This window comes from Orbicella franksi, chromosome 1 (genome assembly GCF_964199315.1).
Source record: "Orbicella franksi chromosome 1, jaOrbFran1.1, whole genome shotgun sequence".
Classification (NCBI taxonomy): Eukaryota; Metazoa; Cnidaria; class Anthozoa; order Scleractinia; family Merulinidae; genus Orbicella; species Orbicella franksi.
In genome coordinates, this window is record NC_138145.1 from 16,616,768 (window position 1) to 16,640,085 (window position 23,318).

At 41.2% G+C, this 23,318-nt stretch overlaps 1 protein-coding gene across 1 annotated transcript; it reads right to left on the minus strand.

Moving 5' to 3' along the window:
- Positions 1-638: 638 nt before the first annotated feature.
- LOC145493453 (uncharacterized) lies at positions 639-22,414 on the minus strand. Its single transcript, XM_081472928.1, has 12 exons — positions 22,001-22,414; positions 21,319-21,744; positions 16,492-16,644; positions 13,954-13,986; positions 13,532-13,644; positions 12,321-12,439; positions 10,835-11,144; positions 9,504-10,437; positions 5,644-8,798; positions 4,873-5,259; positions 4,564-4,767; positions 639-3,743 (listed from the first exon to the last, which is right to left on the minus strand). Exons 1-12 carry the CDS (start codon positions 22,113-22,115, stop codon positions 1,014-1,016), a joined length of 8,679 nt encoding a protein of 2,892 aa, XP_081329054.1. The 5' UTR covers positions 22,116-22,414; the 3' UTR covers positions 639-1,013.
- Positions 22,415-23,318: the final 904 nt, after the last annotated feature.

A 23,318-nucleotide genomic window follows, 5' to 3' on the forward strand; every position in this document is an offset into this window, starting at 1 on the left:
ATTGACCGCCGCCAACGCACGGTTTTTTCCCAGTTGCGCAGTGCAAAATTATTTCCTTCGCAACCTTTTAATGCGGTCTAAGTTTCGTTAAACCAAAACCAAAGTTATCACTCTAGGCAGTCACAACACTCATTAGAAAACCGCTCTACTACGCTATGCGTTTAGCTTTAAAAACTTGCCCCACTGAATTTTATCCAATCCGTAGTAAAACCAAACCCAGTCGTGGTCGCACACTTCCCGCGTTTCGTGTTAGCCACATATATTTGCTTTGCTTTGAGTTTCAATTGGTTCACTGGATTACCTATGTCCTTTGTAAAACCAAAACCAAACTAATTACTTACCAATTACCAATCTCAAACCTTAGTTAAACCAAAACCAAAGTAATTGCCTGATTGCTTTCGAATATCAATATAAAAGCGCTTTAATGCAAATCACAGCAAGTGCGAATTACTCAAGTAAAAACCGCTCTATATTTGGATGGTTACCAATGACCAGGCGTCATCCAAGCCAAATCTAACCACGCTTAACATTGCACCGTGTATAATGGTAAAAAATTTAAAATGTGGCAATAATTCTTCCAGGAGATGTTTCCACTTTCTCTGAGAACGTCCTCAATCAAGTTAAACAACAACACGACATTCCTGAATCTGTTTTATTCTTAGCCTTATCACAAAAAATGCTCGAACTTCCAGGGGTGAAATGCCTCACCTCTTTTAGGTCGAGAAAGCCTAATAATAATAATAATAAATTAACTCATCGCAAGCCTCTGTACAAACATTCCATGGACTAATTTACAGTGTTGCGGCAATGAGAACAACAATTAGGAAGAAAACGACTACGCGAGTATTCCCAAAGGGAAGACCTTTCAAACTGCTAAGATTACAAACACTTTCATAATCAATTGTACGATAATATACTTTTCCCAGTATGTGGTTTGTACCACAACAGCAAGTTCTCGCTGGGCAGACAAATAAAATAACCGAAAATATCGGCATATTAAAAAACGTTTTTCTTTAACTTTTGTTGACACTTAGTGGTGGTACGGCTTGCGCATTGGACGTTTTAGCCTGATCTGAACTCTTGGGGCTTGGAGATTCACTAGGCTGGTCCGGAACTATATTTTTAGCTTCTTTCTCTGGTCGTCCAGAGATCTTGGCTTTGTTAGTAGGCATAGAACCCGGCATTCGTGGAGGGCCACGGGGCCTGTTTGGCCTGTTCCTTGCTGACATAGGTAGGGGCTGAATGCGAACGAGGCTACTGCTCTTGTTAGCAGCGCCTTTACCATCCTGCTTTATTGCGATGTTCTTGTCTTTGCTGCTTTCTTCTGGCTTCGAGTCTAATTTGGTTGTCTTTGACGTCTTATTTGGTTGTTCAGAACTGGTTTTTCTGTTTCTTGGATTAGCTTCTATATTGTGAGATTTAGTTTCTTCTTTCTTCTCTTGTGGTTTCTGGTGTTCTCTTGGTACTTGTCCTTTCACGGTTGGTTTGTCTTCTTGTAAGCTGATGACAGCTTTTCCTTGCTGATCAGCTTGAATGTTCATTGGCAAGACCCGCTGCTGTTGTTGCTGTCCCTGTTGCGCAAAGAACATTCTTGTCTGTTCCAACATCTTGTGATGTTGTTCTATCTTGAAGGCAGCCGCTATCGGGTCCTGGTGTGGCAAGGATTGAGGCGGCATTGGTGGTCTGTTTGACACGACTTGTTGTTTTGTAGGCACCATTTGCGGTGGTGGTGCCGTTTGCCCATGAGGTCCACGCGGGGTTTGCATTTGAGGTACTCCATGCATTAAGGATGTCATTGGGCGCTGGATCGGGGCGGGAAATCGCTGTGCACTTGTTGCACTGGGTTGTGTTCCACCAACTCCTATTGTGCCAAGGCCTGGTGCACGAATAAGTTGCCTTGGCATCGTTGCGGCCATGACAGCGGGATTTGGTAAAATGGTGGCTGCAGCACCTGGCAACTGATTTACACCTTGCTGTTGCTGCTGTCCTTGAGCTCTAATCTGAAGAGTATGCTGAATACTCACTGGCTGCTGCTGAAACGGAGTGAACTGCTGAGGCTGCACTCCTTGAGGTTGCTGTTGCACTTGAAACTGACCTAATGCTGCATGCTTAGGAAAAGTTCCAACAGCACCAGGAAAGGGAACACCTGGGTCAACAGGTGACATGGACACTGGTCTGCCTGAAATAAGGGATGTTGATACTGGGGGACTCTGAGATGATCCTCCAAGTTCTGGAGCGCTGGGCCGAATAGCCATCAAGTTTGGATTTCGGGCAAATGCTGATGACACCATAGGACCAATCGCTGTGTTGCTGGATGGCGCAGAACCAGGAGTTGACCTCTTTGGAGGTTCAAAAGGCTTGGCATTAACATGTTTCACCAATTCAGACTGCCGGTTAAAATCTGCAATTTGTTCGGATGTTTTCTTCATCTGCACATCTTGTGAAACGTCGTACGTGCCTTGCTTCTGCTGGAAAGGGTAAGTACCTTGGAATGGCTGGTGTGTTGATTGGGCGGTTGGAAAACCACCCTGTCGTGGCACATTCTCTCCCACGATTCCAGACTGAGCTCCCAAAACATGTCTCTGAGTGGACTGTGGGTGCTGGGTCGGATTAAAAAGTGGTGGTCCCCCTCTTAATGTTTTAGGATCAAACTGCATGTACATGGCCTGTGTCCCTTGAGGGTTCACAGTCTGTGGAAAGACTGATCCACTTGCAGTCTTTGGCTGCTGACCCTGAATCCCCATTAACGATGTTGTCTGGGTCCTTGCTGCAGAGGTCACAAACGACTGAGTTGTTGTGGAAGGCAACAGAGCAATGGACACGAAAGGTTGAGATCCCTGGAAATTCCCTGCCGAGTAGACACCACCAGCCAGGAATGGCGACTGGTACACATCTTGAGTAGCTTGGGACAGGGGTGAAGATGACGACCGCGCCTGGTTTACTTGCTGTACGTGGGTAAGGGGAAAGGTTGGCGTAACCTGTTGATTGGTTTGTTGAAGCTGTTGAAGCTGCTGTTGTTGTAAATACGTTTGTCTCTGCTGCAAATCCACAAATTGGCCGACAAAAGGAAATGTATAACGTGGGATTGCTTGCTGATGAAGCAAGTGGTCCTGTGCTAACAAAGGCTGGTTTGATGGGACAGTGTTCAACTCAGTTTGACGGTTCTCCTCCGTAGGTTGAGGAACAATGGACGACGACTGTTGAGGTTTAACTGGCTGCTGTTGTTGCTGTTGGGGCTTCACTTTACAAACATTTTGCTGCTCCCCTGATCCAGTTTTCTTGGGAAAGTTTATACCATCAGGAGGTTTGGAATCGACCTTAACAGAATTGTTTTCCAATTCGCTTTGGGATTTAGATACAGTAACTTGATCATCACTTAGCCTCGACTCTGTAGACTCCACGACAGACATACCCACAATCGATGAACTAACACTCGCAGATGGGCGCAAGGTCTCCTCCCAAGCAGCCACCGGATTGCTTGCACGTCCAATACCAAGCCCACCTTCCCAAAGTTTCCTTGATGCTTCCATCTTCTTTGTCATTTCAAAAATAGCTGGTGATACTGGAGATGGCTCCCGGTCTGGTCTGTCAGCGGTTGGTCTTTCGCGAATGTCCACTGAGAGAGTTCCTGCAGTGAATAGGTTGTCCGTGTCATCGTTTCTCTCGACAGAATCCACGTTCAGATCAGGTTCGGAGTCCTTTCTGCTTGATTCACTTTCAGAGTCATCTTTTACATCTTGCTCCTTGAACAAAAAAAAAAATCGATTATCAACTGCCTATTAAAGGGGCTAGGTCACGCAATTTTACGCAATATCTGCACTGATCAAATGGTCATAGAAATATTTAAAATATCAAAAAAAGGGCTCAAAACTATAGAAGATCTCAAATAAAACACTGGAAAGCCAAGAAGGGACATGGATGGACAAAATTGGAGAGGATTAAAATGGATTGCATTTGGGTAAATCTGAAAAACGTCGGGCCACCTTTTTTCAAATTTATATCAGTATATATCAAAATGTCATTGACAGAGCTGGAAAATCATTCTCAGTTGTTATGTGGCCGTGATTTTGCAAATGAACGACTTTTGCTCTGCCAATCTGACGTTTAGAGCTCATAACTAACAAAATTAAACAAAATTACCTACAAATTAGCGTGACCTAGCCCTTTTAAGCATAGCTTCGATTCTACTTAACCAAAGGGTCACCACAGCCGAGCGTTGTTGTTGTCGAGTGTTCACAGTTATGTTAACTGTGCAAATGTTTTGCTCACGTTCTGAAACTGACAGTTACTAGCTATTAAGTAGTTCAAGTTTAAGTTGAACTTGTCGGATTCTTCATATGTGAATGTCTAGACAAAAATTAAAGGAGCCAAAAGTTTCCTTTTCACTTTCTTAATAAAATGATATCAAGGACTTTACCAACTGATACTAACACACTTACACCCCAGTGCGTTAAATGCCTTCTACGCAAAACGAAAATCCGTTGCTAATTGTACCTAACACAAAACATTTAACAGTGCTTAAGAAATCGAGTCTACAGTGTACATGTACATCATTCAGCCAACCTCGCTTTCCTTCACATCATCTTTTTCTTCACTTCCTTCATCAAAAGCATTTGTTACCATGTCTCCAGCAGCTGTAGTGTCATATTCCTCAGATTCTTGAACCTCTTTAGAAGCCTCTTTATCATCCGGAATTTCACCTTCGGTTGAAGCTGACTGTTGCTGATTATTGGATGATGTGACCATCTTTCCTTTCACTGCAGTACCCTGAAAGAAAATAAATGGTAACATTAAACTTGATTAATACTTCACATTTCTGATAGTATGTGTGCTGGACTCAAGCAGAGTCAGAGAACAGAGGACCTCTCTTACCCCTGATCCTTTAGATGGCTTCTGAGACATCATGTTGTCACGGCTGCTCTTTCTTGCCCTGGAACCACTTAACTGTTCTCTTTTTGTTTCATCTGAGCTTGAAGCAACTTTTCGCTTGCCACTTCGGTCAAATCTTGGTGGCTTTTCACGGTGAGGTTTAGGCTGTGATCTTTTCTCCGAGGAATCACTAGTCTTTCCACTTTTCTCCGAAGTTTGGTCTCTACTTTCTACTCTTGGTTTCGTTTTAGGAACAATCTGTACGGGTTCCTCGTTCTCTTCTGGTTCCTCTGGAGGTGCCAGTAAAGCAATTTCCTTCGTCATGGCAATATAGTCATCTTCTACACTTATGTCTTCAATCAAAGAGGCAGCAGAAGAGATAACTGTTCCCTGATGTGAGCAAAAACAGAACATTGCCAGTTAAGTCATCATCTGCTGGCTTCTCCACAGAATGAACTACAAACAGCGTACCTGTACAAATTAAACTCACTGGAGGCAATCAACGGTCAATGTTATGCAAGCCCTGTTTAACCTTACTAACACGAAAAAATTCCTTTTGAATTTTCGTTCAAGGGAGGTGTTTTGTTACGGTTGGTAGATTAGCACTGATTAGCACAAGTGCTGACACTCAATCAGCACCCTCTTGCTACATCACTGTCTGGTACAGTAAGTGGGACACCTCTAACAATCTACAGTATTCTCAGGTCCTTGGTCCTTTAAAACAAGTATACAAAACAAGAGGTACTACACAGGGAAAGAAACAATTAAACTCACCGGTTGGACAGGTCGTGTAGAGGATGGCTTACCACTTCCAACTGCGAGAGGATCAGGAATGGAAGACGTCACCACAGGAGTCACACCTGGTGGTTTGGCAGGGGTAACAATGAGAGGTTTGTCCCATGCATTAAAGACTGGAGGTGGCGGAGGTGACACTGGTCTTTCCACAGTAACTGGGCTGTTACGCTTGGTGGAATTTGCACTGGACGGATTGCTGTTCGATCCTGTAATAGTAGGTCCAATGCCTGCCTCTGAAATAGCAGTGGATGTCACTTTTCCAATTATTCCAGGCGCTTTACTCTGAGTGTTGGCCTGTGGCATATGCTGCTTACTGAACCTTGGAGGCTTTGATGATTGATTCTTTTTATTTCCCGTTTGATTACCACGTTGCCTGTTTTGTTCATCCATCTTTTTCTTTCTTTCTTCTTCTTCGCGCTGCCTGTCTTTGTTCTCTTTTTGAGTTCGACGAGATGTTACTTCAACAAAGCCACTGAGAGTTGAAGAGATGTCCGAGTCATCATCAGTCATGTCATCAATGCAGATGACTCCAGCAATGTTATGCAAGTCAAACTGTTGAATATCAGTCTTCCTTACAGGAGCTTCTTGCTTTCTTGGCAATTTGTTCTCAGCAACCCCAGTGTTGATACTATCCAGTCCAGTACTGTAAACATGTCCTTGCATGTCCAATCTCCGGTTCCCATCCTTGCTAAAACCATTTCTAGCAGCAGGCAAAGGTGCCCGAGGTTCCCCACTTGCAAATTTGGAACCTTCAACCTTTGCCTGCTGCCTTTCCACTAAAAAAGGCTCTCGTCTAGATGATGTGTTGCGTGTCCCGCCAGGTTCTCTGTTCTTGTCTTTCCTTGTCCTGTCTGCCGAGGAGCGTGGAGCAGGGAAACCTCTCCGTGGCGCAGACTCTCGTCGACCTCCTGGCTTATCACTTCTTAAGGACGAGCTTTCCTTCTGGGTATCACCAAGTTCTTCATCCCAGTCCTCTGTAACTGGTATACCTGGTCCTTCAGGTGATTCTTTTGGAAGTTGCTCTCTTCTACCTCTACCTCTCCCCCTACCTCTGCCAGGACCACTTTCTCTTCCCTCACCAGGTCGCAACCCATGAGAAAGGCCTCTACCCATGTTTGCACGTTCCCTTTCCTGTTGCTTCTGGAAACGGGGTGGCCGTTCCACTTCTCTCCTACTTCTACCAAACCCACCAGTACCTCGCCCTCCAGCACGTGTTGACACCTTTCCACGAATAGGAGATCTTGCAGAACGTAAACTAGGTCTCGATTTATCAATAGCCGTGCCACTCTCCTTTCCTCTCTTTGTATCATTCTCTTTTTCTACATCACTGGACTTCTCATCCCTTCTTTCTTCAGATGCAGAGGTAGCAGTTGTGTAACTGCTTGTGTCACTGTCATAATCATCTGAAAGTTCTTCATCTGTTGATTTTGAACGTCTGTAGTTATTTCCAAATCGTCCGCTTCCTACAGGCTGATTTGATCTGCCTCCACGCATCCCTGTCCGTACAGGTGGCTTGCCAAAGCGGCCACGGGATGAACGGTAACCACCTCTTTGGTTCCTCTCATCCCTCTGCCTTAAATGTTGCTGATCATTATCCTTTACACTGTTCCTTTTCGTCCTGTCATCCTGAAAGGAACGCCTGTTTCCAGAGTCCCTGTCATCGTGTTGAAACTGGTGGGATTTCTGTTCCTTTTCCCGCCCACCTCTATCCCGTCCTGTGGATCTTTGGTTTGTTTGGTCTCTGTTATAATTTCGTGCAGGGCGCTTTTCATCATAGTCCCAATCACGATCTCTGCCACTCTCCTGAGGTGTTCGCCTCTTATCAGTGAACTTCCTGCCTCCAGGTCGTTTGTCCTGATTGCCTCCACTTCTAGAATCATGTGAATATTGACCAGGCTTTCCAAAGCCACCACGTCCCTTTGGTTTCGTATCACTAGCTTCTCTACAGCTTTCCGTTTTCTTTCTTGCATCATCTTCTCCTTTTGATTTTTCAGCATCCTTGTCAGGTACTTTTGAAGACAAGTCTTTATCTTCCCCAACTTTGCTTCCATGCACCAAAGAATTCTCTTGGTCCTTCTTTTCCTCAGCAAGAGGCTTTTCTTCTCTCTTTATGGGCTCCTTGACATCTTTTTCAGCTTGTGAAGAACTACTTTCTAAAACCTTTTCATGCTTAACGGTGATAGCAACGTCATGAACTTTCTTAGCATTCTCATTAGGAACAGTATTGGTGTTCTCCTTTGCCACTACAATTTCCTTGTCCTCTTCTTTCTCTTTCGGTTCATCCTTAACAGTTTTCACAGGTGGTGAAGGTCTTGGTTCTCGTGCTCTGGTTGGTTTGCTTTCCTTGAAATCTCTACCATCTCTAACTCCCCTCTCTCCTCTTCCACGACCTCGATAACTAGTAGTATTACCACCAGTACCACGGCCATGGCCCCGTACAGGGAAACTAACCCTACCATGACCATGAGATTCTGAAAACCGTTCACGTTTTGTTTCACCACGACCAGCGAATCTTCCCCTTCTCTCAGGCAATTGTCCTCCATCTTCATTATCATCACGCTTTCGTTTTCCCAGGTCTTTGAAGTCTTCACTGCGTCTGTTATCCTGCGGTCTCGTATCTCGTTTTGAACTACGTCTTTCTTCTCGTCTGTCTCTTGCCTGGTCTCTTTTCTCAGGAACAGGCTTTGATGCACTATCAGGACTGTCTTTCCTCTCTCTTTTTTCATGTACCCTCTCCTTTGAAGCCACATTTTCTTTGTTAGATTCAGAAAGCCGTGGCTTGTCAGAGTCACTTTGTTTTCTTTGCCTCGTATCACCCGACCTGAAACTTTTAACCTCATCAAACACTGGCATGTCCTGGTCATCTGGCTTCCTCTCCACTATATTGCCATTTGGTCTACTAGTTTCAATAGAACTCTCTTTTGCTTGTTCCTCAGTTTTGTCTGACTTGACAGGCTTATCAGGTGGACCAGGGGGTGTTCGCTTTTCACTTTCTCTATTTGGCTCACCAGTGCCACTTTCAAGCGACTTGACACTTGCTATATCATCTCCAGCTGTGCTACTACTATCAGAGCGTTTCATTATTCTCCTGACAGGCTGATCAGGTTTAAAGGGTTGCGAAGGTGAAACAGGACCTGAAACAAAACAGGAAATACTCATACATGGCCTCCCATTTTGAGAAAATAACATAAAATAACATAACCTCCTTCTGCCATGCTGTCGTTTACATTTACTTCAAACTTTTACAATTGAAGTTTTAAAAGACCAACACATATCTTTATCACCAGTCCATGCAAACACTAGTCATAAAAACAGTTAGCGAACATTGTTTCTGAATGCTTGTAAATCTGCTTAAGGAGATACTATAAAACCTTGAACTTAGAACTGACGAGTTTCAAAAAACTAGCAAAAAAGCGTTTAGGAAAGATACACTTTAACCAGCTGAAGCCCGACCACATTCTCATTAATGTACTTCTCAAACTCATTAATGATTCATCAAGTTTACAAAACGAAAATCATGACCGTGACTGTGTTTGGATATCTGATCTTAATTACCATAGATTTTTACAACTTTATTTCTCCATTTTCTCCTTAGATTTAGTTTCGATCGAGAAGATACATCAAACACTCAAGACAGTGTTTGACCACATTTCCAAACACCTCAAAGTTCGTTAAAAATACTCCGCGACATATCATATTTTCAACTCTCTTCTCGGTGTTTGGAAATGTGGTCAAACAATGTCTTGAGTGTTTGATATATTACACAAAGCACCATGACGTAATCCTGATATGTGTACTGTATCAGTACAATCATTCCTTAAACAAGACTATTCACCCACCTGAATCAACCATTGGATAATGACTGGTAACTGATGGCAGTCCCTCCGGGAACTCTCTGAGTTGTGGAGACCTAGCCAGCTGCTGCTGCTGCTGGTGGTGCTGTTGGTGATGTGGATACTGCTGTGGATATGGTTGTTGTTGCTGATAATGCTGTTGCTGCTGGAAGTGTTGCTGCTGTTGCTGCTGTTGCTGCCTAAGTTGCTGCTGCTGGAAACGAGGTGGAATGTCTCTTGGTGGGTGGTGATGAGGTCGTGAACCCCTTGATGCACTGGATCTAGAAGCATCACTGGATTCACTGTCATTTCTCTGCCTATTGACATGTTCTGGAAGCTCATTTCGAATTGAGACACCATCCTGTTGGTTCACTGCTAAGTTCTGCAGTTCAGAGTCTCTACTAGGACTTTCTGACATTCCTTGCTCATTCAAAGTGTCTTTACTACGAATATCTTTTTCAATGGAATCCAGTTCTTCTGCCCAAGCATCATCTCCTTCTTTTGCACTCTCCCTTCTCACCCTTTTTAATTCTAGTTCCTTAAGTTTGGCTGTTGCAGCTGCCTTCTGCTCTGCTTGTCTCCTTAATTCCTCTTCCTCTCGCCTTTTCCTAGCCCTCTCTACTGCAGCACGCATTTCCTCTTGCTGCTTTACTCTGCGTTTCTGCCATTCATTCACAACTGGTTCTTCTGACTTGGGTACTGATTGCCCTTGATCAGAACTAACTGGGGTAGGAGGATGAACTGGTTGCCCTCCTCTCTGCTGCACAGACAAATGTTGAGGGTAGGGCATTGGCCACCCTGGAGCAGGAGGAGAGCCTCTGCTTTCAAAGGGCCTAACTCCAGGACCTTGAGGAACTTGCCTGTTTTCAGAATAAGGATGGGGCGTCCCTGATGATTCAGTCCAGGCTGATCGTGCTGGAGGTGGTCCCATTTCTTTACCCTGTCACAAACAAGAGAAAAGTGATTACAAGGTTCTATCATTTATTTGAACTGCGAGGGAAAGGACCTTAAGCATTTTCACAGGCTTTACTTTTGCCCCTGAATGTGCTAGGTTCATGAAAATAGTGATCTTTCAGGTTGTACAGAAAACTGATGCACTACTAACAAGGGGTCAGAGGTACTAAACATTACAAGATTGTCTTCTATGCCTAGTGAGAACCCTGTTTATGTACCCATACTACCTTCAAGCATAAATGTAATGGTTTATTTCATTGAATTCATCACCATCTTTACAACATGGTATCAGACACCATTTATGTGAGATTTCATTGTATAAGCGACACTAAACTGTTTGTTTGTTGGTTTGTTTTTGTGAAAGGGAAAATGACATCACTTACAGTTCTGCCTTCATTGCTTTGCCATCTTGTTTCTGGTTCACCACTTGCAGTTTCTCTCTCAGGTTTAGTAGATGCTTCACTAGAAGGCTTTTCATCATCATCAAAGTCTTCAAAGTCCAGCTTTGCAGCGTAATCAACTTCATCCTGAGCACCAGCCCACCCGCCTTCCTCCTCTTCATCATTATCTGCCATTGCCTGTATATCTTCTGGTTTGAGGATTGCTGGCCTGCCATACCCTTCACCACGACCCATATCTGCAATCTTGCTGGCATGCATAGGTCCTGGACCACCTGGTCTGTGTCCTGGACCTCTGTAATAATTAATATACTGCAGTTGTAATCTTATGCTACCTCAAACCTTGTTTATGGGAACTAAAACAAAGATGGTATCCATTTTGGAGGCAGCAATGTCTTGACAATTCTGACAGGATTGGGCAATTCCAGAAAATATCCATACCTAACCATAGATGGCATCCATATTTTAAGCTCCCCTTACCTTTAGAATTTCCAAAATGCTCTATTCCCCATGCCTTCCAAATTCCGAAATCATTAACCCCTCTGCCCCCTCTCTTTCGGATTTCTGTTTTTTACTTCTGCCCCGTGGAATTCCTAATTTGAATCCCTACAACTTCCAATGATAAAGATTTTTCTACGGGGCTTGAAATTGTGACAGATATGATCGCATGCATTCATGACTAAATGTTTGGCAACCAAAACTTCCTTGTCTTCAATCACAATTTTTCGACATTACCAATGACATTCACTCGAACAGATGCAATTAGACCGGTTTCTTTATGAATATGTATTCCTGGCACATATTTTGCAGTGGCTTGCAAACAAAGAGCTTGATGTATGACCTACGTTCTATCGGTTTTCTTCTGTCAATGAATGCAAATACATGCCTGATCGGTGCATGCCTTGTTTTCTGCTTTCATTGGTCATCAGCAGTGTCATCAGTGCATTCAGGAGTACACACTCTTGTCTGTCCTTTTCTGAACCCACCCCCTCAGTGCCTTCAGAATTCTAACTGCAAGTATCCCATGCCTTTGGAATTCAAGATCAAAGAACCCCCCTTGCCTTCAGAATTCAAAAAAGTCATTTGTGTTATAGGTATTGATGTTTTCTGGCATTGTCCATTCTTGCTTCAACACAACCTTATAGAAATGCCGGGGAACCTGTAACAGCCTTCTCCCCATTGAGGCGAGTAATAATTAAATAAAAATGCACGAACCAGAAGAAATAATCTGGCTCCTTCAATCACCAACTTAACCTGTAAACCAGTTAACAAATATGAGGCAAGCTTACTGATAATATTTTTAAATGTACAAACTCAACAAATGTACATAAACAAGGGTGATGGTGGATTTACCCCGTTTGGACCCACTTACCCATATGAATATGGAATACACATCTTGTTAGTAATCTGACCACTGAAAGCATCATTTTATATTCACAGATACATTACAGTGACATAATTTGCTACAAACCTTGGGTGGTGATCTGGAGGATGTCCATGAGAATGCCGGCTTGGTCCATATCCTTGTGGTCCATTGCCATGGTGATGAGAAGGATAGCTGTGAGCAATGTTCTTTCCATGTGTACCATGCTACCAAGAAAAGAAACCATAACAATAAGCTTTGGACACTTGTACTACAACGTCTCAGTTCTAACGTTAATCTCTTATATATATAAGAGATGCCTTCAATGTACAGGTATCACCAGGGAAAATAAAAACTTTGTACTAACCTAACCACATTGCCAGCCTAAACTACATTGCATAACTGGACTAATTTATATATTACAAGAAGTTCACAATAAATGTTGTAACTTTCACATCAAAAGTATCAACAGTAATAAAACCATATCACTAATAAACCAGTTGCAAGTTCAAGAACATTGTACATAATTTGCATCTAATTTTCTAAAAATTCTTCTCTGCTGTTGAAGGACCTATAAATGCAGTTAAATGCAATTTAACGGAGTTAACAACAAAGAGCGCCAGTGTTGTCTGGAGTCAGCGGCGTTTCATACATGGGCATGTGCCAGATCCCATGTGCTCTTTGACTGAAGTGTGTTTAACGTTACAGGCGCTAGCGTGTTATTTGCGTGGCAGTTCATGGGACCTCATCTTCAAGGCTTCCTCCCTCCCCCCCATTTCCCTCCCTCTTTTCCACTGTTCACACAGTGTGACGGGTGCCTGCTCTCCCTTCTGCGTGGGGGCTCATGGCTGGCTTGTCAGGATTTGCCAGCCATGGGAGCAGTCTCCATCTAGGAGCTGGCTGCCAATAGTGGAAGCTCCTGGATATCACAGGCACCCAGCCTCCATTTTGCGATGCAGTTGTTAATCACTGAAAAAAACATTTCTGAGCTAGATGAATGTGTGAATGTCACAAAATTTCTGGTTGAAACTGTTTTTAAAAAATGTGATCTTTTGTGAGCTATCAAAGATAGGGTTGTTTAGTCATGAACAAACTTGAGTAAAGGGCATAGGGTCTACATAAAGCAGCCTAGTAGACCTGGAATGGATGTCAGTGCTGTTACTCTTTTCTAGGTGACTTAAAATATTACATGCTTGTTTTTGTAACCAGAGATCTGGGAGGGGGCAGTGGTAACACCAAACAGCAACTTGATGTCATAGTGGCACACCTGAAGGACATGAAAACTTCCAAATAGGTCTGCAAAATAAAAAAATTCAAACCTGATAATCTGGAGGCCTCCTATATTGATGTCCTCCCCCATATCCAGGTCCTGGTCCCCCATTGTAAACATCTGTTCTTTCTCTTCCAGGCCCATAATCTGAAGGTGAGGGACCTGGCATACAAAATAATACTGTTTTCACCTATTTTTAACATTTACTGTCTCTCTTACTAAGATTTAGGGACAAACCCAAATTACATTTAGGAGCATTACTACATGACTTTCCTTGTGCATGTGTCCTTGACATATGGGAAATCAGTAAGATTACAATCATTGCACTGCTTCTACTTACTGAGCTCTCTTTTGTAATAAAACAAATGACTAGAATTAAAGGCTATGTGATGAAAGGTCAAAATAAATGTTACTTCAAGAAGTGTTGAAGACATCAGAAGTTCTGACACTAGAAAGGTACAAGATCATTACCTGGGCCACTGCGTTCCATCCAGGCAGGCTCGTCTAAAGTAAAAAAAGGCGGGCATTCAATACTTACAGGTACAAGATGTAGCAGATTTTATTGAATGTACACATCTTTAAGATTTTATATCAATTACTTTAATTGTTATAGTGGCATCAATACTCAAGGAAGTCAAGAATTCATCCAAAAGTTTTTATTTAGATGGCTCAATATGGTTCAGATATCATATGATTGTACGTGCATAACCTAAAAACCGCTCGTTGTCCTTCAACATGTGTCGCGCACCAAAATCCAGCTAGCGGTCACCTCTTTCTCACCAAACGAATTTTGCCAGCAGCCAGCACTTAGTGACATCCCTGGGTTCCAACAGTGAAACCTGTATTAAGCGGACACCCTTAGGACCCTCAATAGTGTCCGCTTAATACAGGGTGTCTGCTCTAGACAGGTTCAGTAATACTAGTTAATTATTAACCCTTTTGTAACACAGTGTAACACAGTGTAAGGTCAAAGACTGCTCATAGCACTATGTCCAGTCTGTCACTGCATCAATCTGGAATAATTTAGATAGGTTTAAAACGACATGGATAAACAATATTAAAGGTGTCTGGGCTGAGTTCTTATAAGTAAAAAGCCCTTGAAGTGTATGTTCATTGCAGGTTTTGTGCTACAAAATGGCTTAATATTGGTGTCCGCGTCCGCTTAATAGAGGTGTCCGCTGAACGCAGGTGTATTTTACAGTAAATGTGGGAAGAATATTTAGGGACTCAAGCTGGTGTCCACTTAATAGAGGGTGTCCGCTTAATATGGGGTACGCTTAATACAGGTTTCACTGTACGGCTATCTTATGATCCAACTCTGCTCAGTGCAGGTTCCAAGTAGGTTCTCTTATTATAGCTTATCACACTTCTCCAATAACAAGCCATTGTTCTTGGCAGAGGTCTAGGCAACAAAAGAGAAACACCAGAGAAATTTATCACTGCATGGCCAAGTTGGCCATCTGTGGTTGTGTAAACTAATCCAGGAGAGCATTCTGAGGTCACTCAGCCAAATGCCAAATGGTTTCAAAATTAAATCTCTGACACTGAAAATAACTTTTGCACCAAGGTATATCACGTACTGCCATCAGAAAACAAAAACACCTAGTACCAAACCTTAGTTATCTTGAGTAAATTCACTCAGATAGTTATTCCTTAGAGCAGTTTTCAATTGTGTCAAAAGTAACCAGGCAATTAATTTGGTTTGGAATTACTACGGTTTGAGATTGGGTGAGTAGTCTAATTGGTAAGTAATTGGTTTGGTTTTGGTTTTATGACACTCAATGAATGAGTTGCCAGTAGCCAGATACCTGTGTTTGCGCCAGGGGATCGCCAGGGGATCGCCAGGGGGCAAACATTGCAAGTCGCCAGAAGGAAATGTATGGCGAAAAGTCATTTCGACACCCAAAAACATGGTTTTGGGGAGAGATCAACACTTTTTTGCCGTTGTTTTATTGCAAATGGATTTTGGCAATGTTGATACATAGAAAATGTAAGTTTTTGTTTGAATAACCATGAAACAAGTAATAAAATTTACCGATAAACTCCCTTTTGCTTGCGGGAGGTTTATTGTGAAATACATTGAAGAGGATATTGAAAATTTCAATACATGCCTGATCTACTACCCTGAGGCTACCTGGAGCAAATGGTCAAAAAGACCCTCCAAGAAGTTAAATATAAAGACAGAAAAGTAGCTCCAAAACAGAAATCGAAAATTGCAGAAGGAACTACATTGTACTACCCTTTGTGTCGGGCAATTTCACTCAACCGTCAATACCAAACTTTGGAAAGCATAATCACGTACAAATGGCACTTTTAAATACAAACACTCAGAGATATATTCAAGGAGCCACCTGTGATCTGTTATAGAAAAGGAAAATCACTGAAATACGTACTTGTAAAAGCAAAACAAAGGCTTTGAGCAACACAGTAGCCACACAGCAAGAGTCGCACGGACTCATTTGTCATTAAATCAACCCCAGACAGTGCAATGATCGCCACCAGGCTTATTTCCAGTATTATTTGTATGACTGAGCTTTCAAATAAGCCAAAAGTAGCCCGCACACAACTTAAAAGGCTTTACTGGGTTATTTCCTCTCGATTTAGACCTAGTTAATTTGGTAATATTTTCCGACCATAACGCGATGTAAATTTCACAATAAACCTCACAAAAGCAACAGAGTTTATTGGTAAATTTTGTCACATATTTCAGGGTTATTCAAACAAAAACTTACATATTCCACGTATCAACATTGCCCAAATCCATTTGTGATAAAAACAACGGCGAAAAAGCGCTGATCTCTCTCAAAAATCGTTTTCTTGTACCTCAAAACAACTTTTTGCTATACATTTCCTTCTAGCGACTAACAATGTTTGCTCCCTGACGATCCCAGAGTTCTTCGCGCAAACACAGGTATCTGATTACTGGCAACTCGTTCATTGAAAACCGCTCTAAAAGTACAGTATGTATTTTCTTGGTACAAAACAATAGGTGGAGCCATGCCAACTTACGCATGTTGCGCATCATAGGTCTCTGACCATGCTGTGTGGGAGGGGGATCCTTTCCTTCCATGTGTGGTGGCAACCTTTCCACAGAGTTTCCACCACCCAACACTGGGAATTCCCGATTGAAATATGGCATCTCCTGGTGAGAGTAGGACTTCCCTACAGAAATAAGTTAAAAAGTTATCAGTTACTAATGGACAGTGTACATGTAACAATGGTAAACCAGATCCAATAAGAAAACAGATAAGAGTTGACATGTTTCGGCAAAAACTTCATGTGCCCTCACTGACTGTTGTGAGATGTCCATGATTGCATACTAAATTTACGCATACACCTTATGATAAATGACCTGATTCCTAAAAAGTCACCACAGCACTCATAATTCTGTCAAATATGAAGTAACATGAAAATGACACTATGTGAAGCTTTTCATAAACATAGGCACAAGAGGCATGCAAGAGTTATTTTCTTCTCTGTGAAGTGCCGCAGATAGGAACATTCATGCAGCTTTTAACAGTAAGGATTTGGTTAATTTGAAAAGTTTTTTTGGTTGCAATGTACAGCAAGAAAGAAACTGGGAATTTATAATGTACATGCGATGTTACATCGATCATGTTAAATACTAAGCCATAAAATGTTTGACTGAACAAACTACAGTAATCTGACACGTCTCCAAATAAATGTAGCTACCATGTTATTTTCTGACAGGCAATTTGATTTGTTGTTTGATACAACCCACACTGTGATTGGTGTGACATGTGCACATGCATAACTCCCTCACTCACCAATCACATAGCCCTTCCAACCCCCAAGAGGAATTTTTGCTCAAAAATACTCAAGTTAATTAAGAGACCTTTGCACATTTTCCATGAGTCGTAAGTTTACCCTTTTTACACAACACAACACAACACTACTTCACTGAAAATAGAAAGAAAGGGAAAAAACCTCTCTGACACGTTGAAAGTCTGACTTAATTAAATTGCACTTTAACTTGGTGACACGCAGTCTTCAAAGAACATCTGAGCAGTTTTCATACTTTTTACCTTTAAAAATATCGGACTGAAATGAATGTCATCAAATAAAACTATTAAACTGCTACTGCAGAGACGTAAAAAACCGTCCAGAAATGAAAGCTTCTTTTTTGTTTAATATCCTGGAAACAATAGCCGATAACTTGTCAGCTGTAATTGAATTTACTCCCATACAAAAAACAAAAGTGTTAAGTTACCATTTGTAACTAAAGATAGCAAACATCTCGAGGGAAAGAGTGGTGATGATTCGTCAGCTCTAATTGAATTTACTCCCTTGTGAAAAACAAGAGTGTCAAATTACCCTTTGTAACTAAAAAATAAAAATATCTTGTTATATTTGCATGCAACAAGAACAAAACAATCGTTACCTGCACCTACTATTGTAAACGTTTGAACTGTTTCAAATCTCAAAAGAAGCAATGATTCGTGACCTCTAATTCAATTGAATTTACTCCTTGTGAAAAACAAAAGAATCAAGTTACCTTTATAACTAAAAATGAAAATATCTTGCTGCATTTGCATACTACTAACTCATGAACTGTTTCAGACCTCAAGGCTCATCTCGTTTATAACTAAAATCCTCAGCCTAACCCAGAGAAAATGTCGAAGTACACCCAATATATGAATACTTCCTCCTCTTTTATAAAAAAATAAAATATGGCCGTTCTGAACTCTATCGGGATCAAATCTTCTCACATACCATTTACCTTTACAACAAGAGATTTGATTGGCTGTTTATAGTACATCCAATCTGATTGGTGTGACATACATACATCTCTCACTCACTCACTCACTCACTCATCCACTGACTGGTCCATAACATACCCGACGTGCCCACTAAGAGGTAGTATTTACAAAAAAATAACTAAAAAAGCATGCATCTCAGTAGCCCATTAGCGTTCTATCCTGGACATGTGACTTTCGTAAATTTTGATCAAATTTGTTACTGCCTAAATTTTGACCCCAACAATCTGACTTGCATCAGTGCTACTTCAAACAGCCAAGTCATGAACCATAGACTGATTTTGGATTAAACTTGTGCATTTTCAGGACTTTCTTGCCCTATGTGTTCATCAAAACATTGCCATGGTCCTAGACTATTAAAGGGAATATTGGCTACAAAAACAGTTTTGTTCCAAATCACAAGATGGTGTTTGTGTTAAATATTATTGTTTCAGTGATTTGAACTTGATAATTCTTTGCCTATTTTGAACGCTAGGCTTTTCTTTTTAGCTATTTCTTGGATTTCAAATTTCCTGCATACTGCCATGTTTATTTTTTCAAAGCTTGATGGGAAATTATGACATCATTATGCAGTGGGACTTTTTAAAACACACTGAATCTAGAGATATAAAAGTGCTTCTGATCATTTTATAATTCACATTCCAGACAATTATGTTCAGTTTCAACAAGAAATCTTCTGTGGACTCTATACTGAGATCTCTGACCAAGCAGTGACATCATAAATTACCATAAAGTAAACGTGGTGACACCCCAAACACTTTGTATTCAAACCACTTACAGACATATCAACTAAAAATTCCAGAATCAGTTAAACGGGACCAGTGGGTATACTTTGGAACTTGAACTGCTTTTCAGCCAAGATTCCCTTCAAACTACATACTATGCATATCAACTGAACAGATGCCATGGTTGTCACAAAATTTTAAAGTACATGGGGTTATTGTTCAAGCAACCAGCTGATTTTGCCTTGTTTCTAAAGAATCAGGTAAATAACAAGATTGTGAAGTAAACGTAAATGATGATTTTCACCGCCAGCCAGCTAGTTGACAACCCAGAGCTAAAAGTTATTTTCTGCAGCAATGGAAACTAAAAGTGATTCATGAAATAGTCGGCATCACATTACATGATTCATGATCTGATAGAAAACAGGACTGTGATTCAGGATCCTCACCACCCACCCCAACGTTACTGTCCTGGACGAAATTTAGGGACTGAGAAATGCTGTGGGAATACAATCCGAAGGCAAGTGCTTCTATCTTGATAGAGAAGAGAGGAAATGTTCTCTCTTTTGCCAAAAAACACTCCTTCAGTTGCAATTATCAAAATAAGTTTAGTTCTGAGTTTTTTGAGTGTGCTGAATGTTTTTCAACATTCTATTATATAGTGACTAATAATAACCACTGAATTATCATTCTTATATTTCCTTTTTTCTACAGACTTTATATCAGCCTGTTTCATCCTCTTTGATCCAGTTTCACACAAAAACAACCAAATTCAGACATCTTCATGTGTTACATACACTTTTAACAGAATAACTGCTTGTAAATTCACAGATCAAGCTTGTCTTTCCAGAAATTTTCACATGCCAAACACTAATTTTTGCTCTCATCAAGGATCCCATTAACTCTAAATGCTACCCTTTTCCCACATGTACGTAACACACAGATACAGGAATGATAATCAGGGATTATGGCTCCTGAAAAAGGCTACACATACCTTCTGCAAAGCTTTACAAAGAACATATTATTTCATTATGATGCAAAAGCTCCATATATTATACAAATCTTGGCTCCCCAAAATAGTGAGCCTCTGATAGTAGTAATAGGAAAGGTTTCTTAGGGTTGCTCCATAGGGTAATCATTTATGGCATTCTGCACGCAAGTGTTATGTCTTGAATGCTGTTTTTCCATTTGTTTTTTCACCCAGTCCTCTCAAACTTATTACATGTGACAGACAATGATTAAATAGTGTTTTACTATCATCTGTTAAAATTTTGGGTTTAAGTCTTGAATTACAAATACCCAAAGCAAACGTGTTCTTTACTTTTATTATGGCTTTCTGATTTTCTTGAATTTCCTTCAGTGAAATCCTCCAAAATTCTCACAGCACATAGCACATTGCAGGAACGAATTTTAAACACGAAAAAAGCAGGGTTTGAACAGGCAGTTTTTTCAAGTTTGCAAATTTGACTTTTACCACTGTGAAAAAACTGCTCCTACAGATTTCCCTGTAGAACGAGCTCTAGTTCAAGTAAAATATTTACTACCAGTCTGCCAAATTTTACAGAATTTCAGCCAAGGGAACACAAGAAAACTCACTGTCAGTTGTACTTTTTGAGCTCATGTTGACGTCATATAATATCAAAAAGCACTGTCATTTTCCTTCCAGCACATGCAGATTACTTGAGTTTTCATCCTCAGCGCATGTGATTGCAAAACTATAGGGAGCCACCTTAAATGCAAAAGTAACAAAAGTTGTTACTTTTGCAATTTTACAGTACGAATATACCACTTGCAACTCGATTTCAAGTAACCAATGTATACCATACAAGGCGTTACATAACTATTCTGCAACAGGTGCTGCAAACCACCCAACAGTACATAACATTGTGCACAGAATCACACTTTCTACGACTACAAATAAACTGAATTACTGGGCACATAAATATTTTAAGAGCATGAAAAAAAATGCTTTTGAATTTGGTAGAAAACAGAAAATCTCCAGCAAACCAACCACCCCAGGATTTTCGTTAACAAGAGTGAAAATGAAACAAAAGCTTTAAGTAGTCATTAATACTTCATAATATTGGAGCGACATAGATGCCATCATTCAGGAGCACAGGAGCAATAATCTCATGAAAGGCAAATACATATAGCGTAGACATCGACAAGCCAATAATTTTAATACTGGTGAAGATAAAACTTCCTTGTCATGAGTTATCACTGAATTTATTATACGCCAGAAACGATATGTTAATTGTCAAACTGCATATACTCCTTCGTCAAACAAAACAAATTATTCGCTTAGAAACTAAAACTTAAATTTTGTCATTTCTTACCTTGACCACCACCCTCGTTTGATGATACACTGCCCCATGTTTTTCCTTGAGATTCTTGCTGTTGTTTGGCCGGTTGTGTTTGTGTCTGCCCCGAGTTTTGCGATTGTGGTTGAGGTTGTTGTACATGCTGTGGATGAGATGGCGGCGCTATAGGCCGCTGCGGCTGCAATAGCGGCTGCTGAGAAGTAGGCGCATTTGTTTGCGATGGCGTAGAACTTGGAGCTACTGTTTGAGAAGTAGTTGCTGGAGGAGTTTCCGAAGGTTTCTCCTTCGCACTGCCCCATCCTCCACCACCACTAGGAACTAAAGAAACTGTAGGATCGTTGCCGGAGTTTTCGCTCTTCAAAGACGGAAGATTTGCAGGCGGAGGGATTCGACGACTTGCACCGACTTTTCCAAGGCTCTGTAGCCCATGGCGAGCAGTTCCTACAATTCAATAACGTCTGACTTAGGAAAAACCAAAATTATAGTTTTCATGTACCATTCTTATTACACAACACGAGTGTAAGTCGCAGCGTCCACGATACCGGAAGCCGCGTTTGAAAGACTCACATTTACAACTAAAGAAAAGTAGAAATGGCTCCAAGACGCCGTTGAACGTATGAATGTATTCCTAATTCCAAAGGATGTAAACTCGTTGGAATCAGGGAATTCAACCTACAATTATAGTAAAGATACAGACCTGAAGATGTCTTGGTTTCAACCTTAGTTCCTTTGTACGTCTGGTTTAAGTTGAGTGAAGAATATTTCGTCTTCCCCGCATTTTCCTTTACTTTAAGCCCAAACCTGTCGGACATTCTGGATAGGTAGTCATGAAGATAAGAAGCGGTGAAAAATGCCCCAAACTTGCAAATTCCTTCGACGTCAAAATTCTTCGTGCAAACTCAATATGGCGGAAGGGCGACAAGACTGGTTGACGTTTGACGGAGTTATTCCTCGTTCTAACAGTTACCTTCCAGTAGAAAATGTAATGGAGGTTTTCTTGAGGTTTTCCTTTCTAACTTCAAATCAGCCTGAGGCTTTGTACTTGAAAGATTACTTGGGATGGTTTGGATGAAATCTCAAAGCCAAGATGGTGGAAAAAAGCGACAACGTCAAAGACAGCAGCAAATTAAAATTTTATACCGCGCTCGTACACGAAGAATTGTATGCGAAATGACGTATCGTGATTACGACACGCTCCGACTATGGTCGAAGATTACCGAAGAAAGAGCGTCGTTTTTCCGTTGCTTGGAAACGGGCTTCGAGAAAGACGGATTTAGTCATCAACGTTATATAAAGGACTCCGTAAAGCATTTTATTTCCTGAAAGTATTGTAGTTCACTTCAAAGCTCTGTGCAATATTGGCCAATATATACGTAACTTATTGAAGCCTAATTCCTGCATCTACCATTTTACCAAGACGCTAAGTGAAGATTTTACATTCTCAGAAGACAGAAAAAAAAAAGGAAAGGAAAAAACAGAAATTCGAAGAGCAGAAGAAACTTTCAATAATAATTTTATGCAATAATATTGTGCTCTCAATTTAGAGACAGTTCTGGAAACTTGCTGAATCTCAAATATAGCACGTTTCGTATCTCTTTATTCCTCGGTCTTCGCACCAAATCACGATTTTCGCCCGCGCACTTGCGTTGACTTAGGATAACGGCCTGACTTTGGTCGGGATCAAATCTAAATCTGCAAGAAAGTCGTCGCAAATTCTTCACTGTTTGTGTTTGTGTGCCGACCTCTTCCAAAAGATAGTGAACGACGCACTACGAGAAGTAGTTCGTCTAGACGCATTAAAGTTAATTTACGACTGCATTACTACCCTGAAACTGTAGTTTCGTAGAACGTTTAATGTCTAAAGTTCTTGGTAAGCGACCAGAGTGGCTTACGAGAGTGACCAGCTCTAGTTCAGTAATACTAGCGCTTTTTTTAATGCCGAGGTGGTCACCTACGAGAACTGTTATTCGACGGTACGTTCTAATCACCGAAGTAAATCCCACATGTCCATTTCC

Bases quoted from the DNA above. Each gene is read 5' to 3' on its own strand.
- LOC145493453 (XM_081472928.1), bottom strand. From the start codon at position 22,115: ATGTCCGACAGGTTTGGGCTTAAAGTAAAGGAAAATGCGGGGAAGACG. The intron at 13,645-13,953 runs GTAATGATCTTG...TTTGTATGCCAG, and splicing joins GATGGAACGCAGTGGCCCAG to GTCCCTCACCTTCAGATTAT. The intron at 3,744-4,563 runs GTTGGCTGAATG...TTTTTGTTCAAG, and splicing joins ATGATGTGAAGGAAAGCGAG to GAGCAAGATGTAAAAGATGA.